The sequence below is a fragment of the Diprion similis genome, chromosome 14 (genome assembly GCF_021155765.1).
Source record: "Diprion similis isolate iyDipSimi1 chromosome 14, iyDipSimi1.1, whole genome shotgun sequence".
Classification (NCBI taxonomy): Eukaryota; Metazoa; Arthropoda; class Insecta; order Hymenoptera; family Diprionidae; genus Diprion; species Diprion similis.
The window spans coordinates 7860044-7867393 of NC_060118.1; the positions used below are offsets into that span (position 1 = coordinate 7860044).

At 35.1% G+C, this 7350-nt stretch overlaps 1 protein-coding gene across 1 annotated transcript; it reads right to left on the bottom strand.

Annotated features, from left to right (window-relative positions):
• Positions 1-506: 506 nt before the first annotated feature.
• LOC124414632 lies at positions 507-5480 on the bottom strand. Its single transcript, XM_046895633.1, has 3 exons — positions 5423-5480; positions 2432-2556; positions 507-1222 (listed from the first exon to the last, which is right to left on the bottom strand). The coding sequence occupies exons 1-3, from the start codon at positions 5423-5425 to the stop codon at positions 1024-1026; spliced, it is 327 nt and encodes a 108-aa protein (XP_046751589.1). The 5' UTR covers positions 5426-5480; the 3' UTR covers positions 507-1023.
• Positions 5481-7350: the final 1870 nt, after the last annotated feature.

A 7350-nucleotide genomic window follows, 5' to 3' on the forward strand; every position in this document is an offset into this window, starting at 1 on the left:
ACATGATAATTTCTACATTATTTCGTACGACCGTCTCTGTCAAAACGTTGAACTTATATTTTTCGCGAATTTTTTCATATTATAATAATGTATCGCGATTTGTCTCAATTTTTAGTCAATAAATTGATCATCATCGACATAATTTTTATTAAGTATCTCTAAAATTTTTACCACGCAGATCGCGTAACTGTCAATTGATATAAAAATATTTAAAAATAAAAAGCTACCAATAATGCATAAAATTTATAATAATCTCAGTTTTTATAAGGATTCGGATTGTAAATGATTCAATATTTCCGTGATTTGCATAATACAATAAGTTTAATCTTTGAGTTTAATTATTATTAAACATATAAGTTATAAATATAATAAACTTTCTAGATATAATTATTCTAGGATAATACAGCAGTGATCTTTGTATTAAAATATTATGTAAAATCTTCTTTGGTAGGTTATAATACAAAATCTTTTAAATCAAACGATTTCATTTTTCAATATTTTTTTCCCCCGTCAGTTTTCTAATTAGGTCAGATTCAATTCAGCCCAAATCCTACAACAGATATTGAATTTTGTTTAACAATTATATCAGCTTTAATTATCCCTGTAAGTTGTATAAAAAAAAAAAAAAATACATTGTTTTTCGTCAATCGCAAAAAAGATTCGTTTGCTGAAATAAAAAAAAAAAAAAAAAAAAAAAAAAAAAAAAACTTGATGAGAATAATCGTCGTTTCGTAGTCAATTCGATCAAATCGCTGTGTTTTTTTTTTACCGACAATCTCCGCGCGGTTGGTAAAATTGTCGTCATGTTTTAAACTTCTATCCATCGGTCGATAAGTTGCCAATAAAAAATCGTTTTACCGACGTTTTATGGGTAAGTGATTACCAACTGAACGGATATTTCTGTCTTCCTTATTCTATTCCCTCGCGGTACTTTCTGCGTTTGAAATTGATCCCTCATTTCTCTGGTTTCGAAATCGATGCTGTGAAATTGACATTAAATTTAACGATATCGTAGAGATTTGCCTAAAATTTAGACCTGCTTTCTTCGTGATTGGAATAATCTTTGGAGTGATGATGATTATCGATCTCGTCAGTTGTGAAGTGATTCGAACCGCTGTACATGGAGAATCCTCTCCTGGATAATTCTTCGCCAGGAACAATCGTCGGATTAGTGTAACAAAAATCAGCCATCATTTCTTTTTGTCTAGCAAGTTGATTCGACCTGTAACGCATACATTACATACATACTGTAATAACCGTTGAAAAAAACTTATTCGTCCAAGCACTTTTTTTAGTTCTCACCGAATAATAATTTGTGTTAAGTTGATTAAATAAAAATATACACAAGATTTTCTGTAGTTATTTTATACAATTCACGCCTCGATAGATAACGATCACTGCTTCCTCCAGCAGGTATGTACGATGCAGGCCGCATGGGGCAGTAATTACGTGTAACGTTAACATGTTTATTATAAACCTGAATTAAACAAACAATCATTTGAAACGTAGTAAAGATAAGATATCGCAATATTTCGTCATCGTTTGAATTTATTATATTACTCATTCACTGTATGCTTGAGGATCAGATAAACGTGTGCTTATATCTTCTTAAGATTGCTATGAGCAACGCGGGAAAACAACATTATTAAGGGGACACTTTAGTTAATTTTTTTTTTTCACATACAGGAAAAGTTTTTAAAAATTTTAAAGTTTTACATTTTAATAGAGTGTAAAAGGTGAAAATTCGTTGCGCGCAAGGTTTTTCAATCAAGATTTTTAGCATAGGATACGGATTTTTCTCGCATAATCTACTCGCAAATGCCGACAAATTATCAAATGTTTTTTTTTTCACAGGTTTGTTTTCAGAGAAAATACATTATTTTTAAGAATCTTAACAAAAAATAAACCGTTTTTCAACATTTAATTCAGGGCATCACATTCCCAGGTGAGAATTCGAAAAATGAAAAGTGTATGAATTTGATTAATTTGAAGTTTAAAGGTTTTCGGCCCCGAAAAAAAATCTTTCGAGAGCCAAAATTGAAACGAACTCATTCAGAAGATGGATAAAAGTGTAAAAAAAATGCAAAAACCGAAAATCAATTTTTTGGCATTGATGGTCCCTTAAAGATCCCTCTTCCAATCATCAGTATAGTCGAAATAATCGTTTTCGAAGAGCTTGAAAAAAAAAGTTGCACCAACGATTTGAAGAGAAAAAGATACGAAAAAGGAAGAATGTGAAACGCTTTTTTCAGCTAGTCGATAAAGGCTCCTTTAATTGCATATTGTGCATGTAATCGACTGACAATGAAACACGTTATCTGTAGTACTTAGAACGAACAATGCAGAGTGTCTGCATCGACCTGTATAAGAGACGTCGTGCATTTCCTTTGAAATAATCCAGTTACAGGTGCGGCGGTATGCCTATACTTACTTGTCAGAGATGAGCCTGTTTACCCTGACGAATAGAACGGCGACGAGGATAAACAGGATGATTAACACCGCGGCGGCGACCCCACTAGCGATGTAAAAATACAAGGTGAGATCTTCGATGGTCGTCTGAAAATAGCGGTCTTACGATTTTTTCGAAAATAATAGAAATTTGAATGATTGATTAATTATCTGTGGTATAAATGCTTGTTTTGGGGGAATCGATCGGCTACGAAAAGTGAAAGGAACGGAAAAGAAACTTAATCGAAGGTTGAAGCGTCGCTGATTGTTCTATAGTTTCAGTTCATTAATCTTCAGCGATTTATTCGATAACTCTGAAGGATGTTCTGATGAATCGAAAACTCAATTTGAATCTTATATAGATTTCTAATTTATATACATATTAGGGTGGCGCAAAAAAACCGTCTATTTTTTATTTTTTGACTCTCGCGTGACAAAATGTTAGTTTTTGATGTTTTAAGAGCCCACTCCAAAGGACAGTTCGAAAAAAAAAATTTAAGAAATCGCTCCAAATTTTTTTAAATGTTAAAAATCGTCAAAAAATTAAATTAAAAAAATTATATTTTCAGTATTTTGTTTGATTTTTAATTCATGTCGTGGTGTATTGTTATAGATTCTTTCTGACTAAATTAAAGGAAAAAAATTTATGAAATATTAATACGAATATTAAAAGGTCGCTCGAAAAGATCTAAAGAAATGCACCAAAAAATTGAAAAAAAAATTATGAGCGACCTTTCAAAATTCAAATTTTGAACTGAAACTTTCGGAAACTTATTTTTGTTTTTGTCTATAAAATTATACCGCAATGAGAAAAAAATTTAAAAAAAAAATCAATTTTTTACGATTTCTGACGTTTTAAAAAATGTGGAGCGACCTCTTAAAAAAAATATTTGAACTGTCCTTTGGAGTGGGCTCTTAAAACATCAAAAACTAACATTTTGTCACACGAGGATCAAAAAAAAAAAATATTCGGTTTTTTTGCGCCACCCTAATATATATATATATATATGTGTTTTTTTTAATGTTGCAAATTGATTTAGTTTCTTGACATTAGAATTCCGTAATTTCGAGTACATCGGATAAAATTGGTCCGATTCCAAGTGCCTGAAGTCTCCGACGTTTCAGAAGAAGAGAAATGATTGAATAAAATATTTTCCAATACATTTTTTTTTCGCAAAATAACCGATACGCTTCCGTGAAAAGTTTAATTTGTTTCATCGAAACTGTAATGAATGGACGAAAACGAATACTAGAAAGCCTGAATCTTCATTTATACGTCGAATTCATTATTTGGTTAATCATTGCGATGACCAATCGTCAGTTTAAGGTACCTTCAAGTTGATTAATAACATATCCAAAACTTGTAAAAATTAATGAACATGAAGATGAAGATTAAGACGATCGAAAAGAAGGAAAACCAAAAAGTGAAGAAAAACATTTAAACAATAAAATTGCAGTAAATTCCTCAAGTAGTGCAAAGATGATTAATTGTAAGAATAAGTGAACAAACGGCGATAATAATCTCTGGCATTATCTGCAGACTGCAGGTATATAAAATAGGTGACAAATAAATTGAGGCCACAAGTTTATCATGTGAATCAATTTTTTTCGCTAGAAGTTAAAATCCGAATACGTGTTTGTTTGTTAATAATTAATACCTATAGAGTTGAGGCCGCGGGATTAGCAGACACGCGTGTTACGTTACGTTATCACCGTTTCGCATGGGCGAATAGCTGCAAGTAAGCAGTCAAGACTGAAGGAGAAAGATGGAGAGGGATTCGCGCTACAGGAAATGACACAACTTTGGCCTGGCAATGTACTTTTCAAGTACCGACTATACTACATATATTTCAGTCTCGCTGGTTGCTGCCTATAACCCGTCTTATTGCCATGCCTGTTGCTGCCGAGAAGGATATAAACGCGATTTATTCTTGTGCCATCACGCACGACTGCACATCACTTCCGCAAAACGTTTCGCAATTTAGCGCGTTCGGGTATTTACGTTATAATGATGTTCAAAGTGTTTACGGAGGAAAGCATATTTCGTAGTTGAAAAGAAAAGAAATTTCAATTTCAGTTTGAACGGAAAATAGTAGCGAAAAGATATCTGTGTTTGTGAGATCATTTAGGATAAGTGTGAATGTGATAGGAGGTATGGAATTCTAGATGAATAAGCTAAGGAATTATTTGGTTGAAGAATGAACAAGGCAAAAATTGTGCACATTATCATTGAGCCAAGACTCGAAAGAGTCGATATTTCGAATGGCAGGTATATCGAAATTTCAAAAAAGTTGAATTGAAATAAGGAAAGTTGAGTTGTTCGAAATCTTGATTTTCGAAATTAGTAGTTATTCTAATCAGTGATTATTTCAGAAATCAATATTTCGTTATTCTATAGTGAAGCTCATAATTTGTTTTACATAACGCGAGCATGTTTCACGCGTTTTTCGTGCGTCTTTGTCGTACGGAAAGTATCCGTTTCTACGACGGTAAAGTGAGTCTGCAAATGCGCATGCGCGGAGAAGAAGAAATACTAGTTTTAAGTTGCGCGCATGCGCTGTCGCGAAGAAATCTGACATTACGCGACTCTAACCTCAATTTGGTGCTTCGTGAAACAACGCGTAACACACTCTTGTTATATAAAAAATCGTGCGTAACAAGGAGGCAACAGTTTTTCCCCTAAAATACGGAGTTTACCTCCTAATTGTTGGACAATAATTTACTGAATGATATATATACAAAATGTAGAAAAGAAAGGTGAATAAAAACTGATTCGTGTGACTAAGATTAGCTTCGATTACAACGTATGTATGACTCATCAACCGTGAATGATTCGGAACGATTGGATATCGGTATCGTTAGTAGCTAGAGTAAAAATGTGCGAACAACGATGATCGAATTACGCAAGATGAAGAATCGAGGAGTGTATAGGCAAGATATTTGCGAGGAATGAATAAGAAAGCGTTAAACTCACCATAACAGCTCGAGAATGATGGAAACGGTGAACCGCGAGGCAGTGCGATTGATATACACAAGAGACTCGCGCAGATGGGTGGTAAAATTTACAAAGAATAAGGTCCCTCCTCGCGACGTTGAGGCATTCGTATCAGCTGGTTATCATCGTTCACTTTATACGCGAGATACAAGAAAGGCATAGCGCAGATCCTCCTCGAGTCGGTCGCCTAAGACCCCCACCAAGCACCAAAAACCACGACGGCACCTTGTCTCTTATCACTGATTACACGTGGTGGATGTAGTAGGTGCTGTTATAACGAGCGTGGCGATAAGGATGGAATCGCTTTGATTGGTCTTGGTCGCTTTAGTTTACGCTCTAATAGAATATCAGAACTCCTTGGACGCACGTGTCATCGGTAAAATTTGCATGACAGTGTCCAGGTGTAACAGAGAGAAACTGACTCTGACAATGAGAAGAAGACGAGACGCGACTTGATTGCGTCTATCGCGCAAACTTCTGAAAACAGTTCCAAGCAAGTTGCTGACAATGTCTGCGGGTCGGAGAATTTTTCGTTCAGTGTCTGCCTGTCTGCCTGATAGACATTCGAATAGCAACCTGCCAGCTAAGCAGACGAATGAGTACGCGCGGTTCGTTGTTACATCGAGTATAAGGTGCACCAGCAATACCGCGAGGACTGGATTACGCGTAGTTGGTATAGTTGATAATCCCCACCGTTGACTTCCATTCTTCCATTACGAACCGGAATTGTTCTACACTAACTACTTATACTCATGACTGCAGGTTGTGAGTGAGTTACCGTATAGACGCGTGACAAATCGGTGATTAGTTTATGGCCCCTGGTGAAATATTTATTAAAAATTACAAAATATCTACGTATAGCGTAGACTTGACAGAGCTAAAGTATGGGGAAAACAGAAACTGCATTTTCTGGATCGAAAGGTTGTACTTTATGTTATAGAAAAGCAAATCAGGAGAATGAATGAGGTCCCTTTATGAGGTGAAAAAATGCAGAAAAAAAATTGAGAAAAAAAAGTGACTAATTACTTTACACGTTCGATCTGTGGGTTTGATTTTATTTGATCTTCATTCTTCGATTTCTCGAACTGTGATGATTTTTTTGAGCTTCAGTAAATGGGGGGAACTGCAGTGAACTCGAAATTGGAATACGAGTTTCCATGGATATTAATAACGGAGACTTTGGTGCACACGCGTTGGTCGAATAGATGAGGACTCGTGTTAAAGAGAGAGAGAGAGAGAGAGAGAGAGAGAGAGAGAGAGAGAGAAATATCGGTGGAAAGACGTATATAAACTGTAAATACAGGTGTTTTGAATTCTGTGTAAACAAATAGCAGCCGTCTTTGTATTTTACGTAACGTCATATGGAGTGTAAACATTGCAACGCACTTTTATACAATATATACTTCTAGTGTATAGGATGTTACATACATATTATACGCACTTGATCAGAGTGAATTTCTAACGACTGAAATGTTTAATGCGCATGCGCTAAGATTCGAGAGAGAAGGAGCAGTTGTTTTGTCAGGCCGACCAAAGTACAGACATTCGGATAACAGGTCACCACGACGTAACAGATGTGATAGATAACCTCAAAAATGTTGGTCACCCTGACAAAACAATTAACTGCTCTCTGGTCTAGAGTTTCAGCGCATGCGCATTAAGCCAATTCGTCGTTAGTAATTCACTTCTATGTTGGTACATATAGGGTATTCCATGTCAACTCGACCAGTGTTAAATCCCGATCATCTCAAAATCATTTTACATTTTTTTCCAACATTCTACTCGGTAAAAAACGCGAACGGATTTTTTTTCCAATTTTTTTGATTGAACCGTTTACTTTTTTGCAAATATTTGAAGTCGATTGCGAATGCCCATTTTTGGAAATCTGAAAAAATTCTCAAAAATTC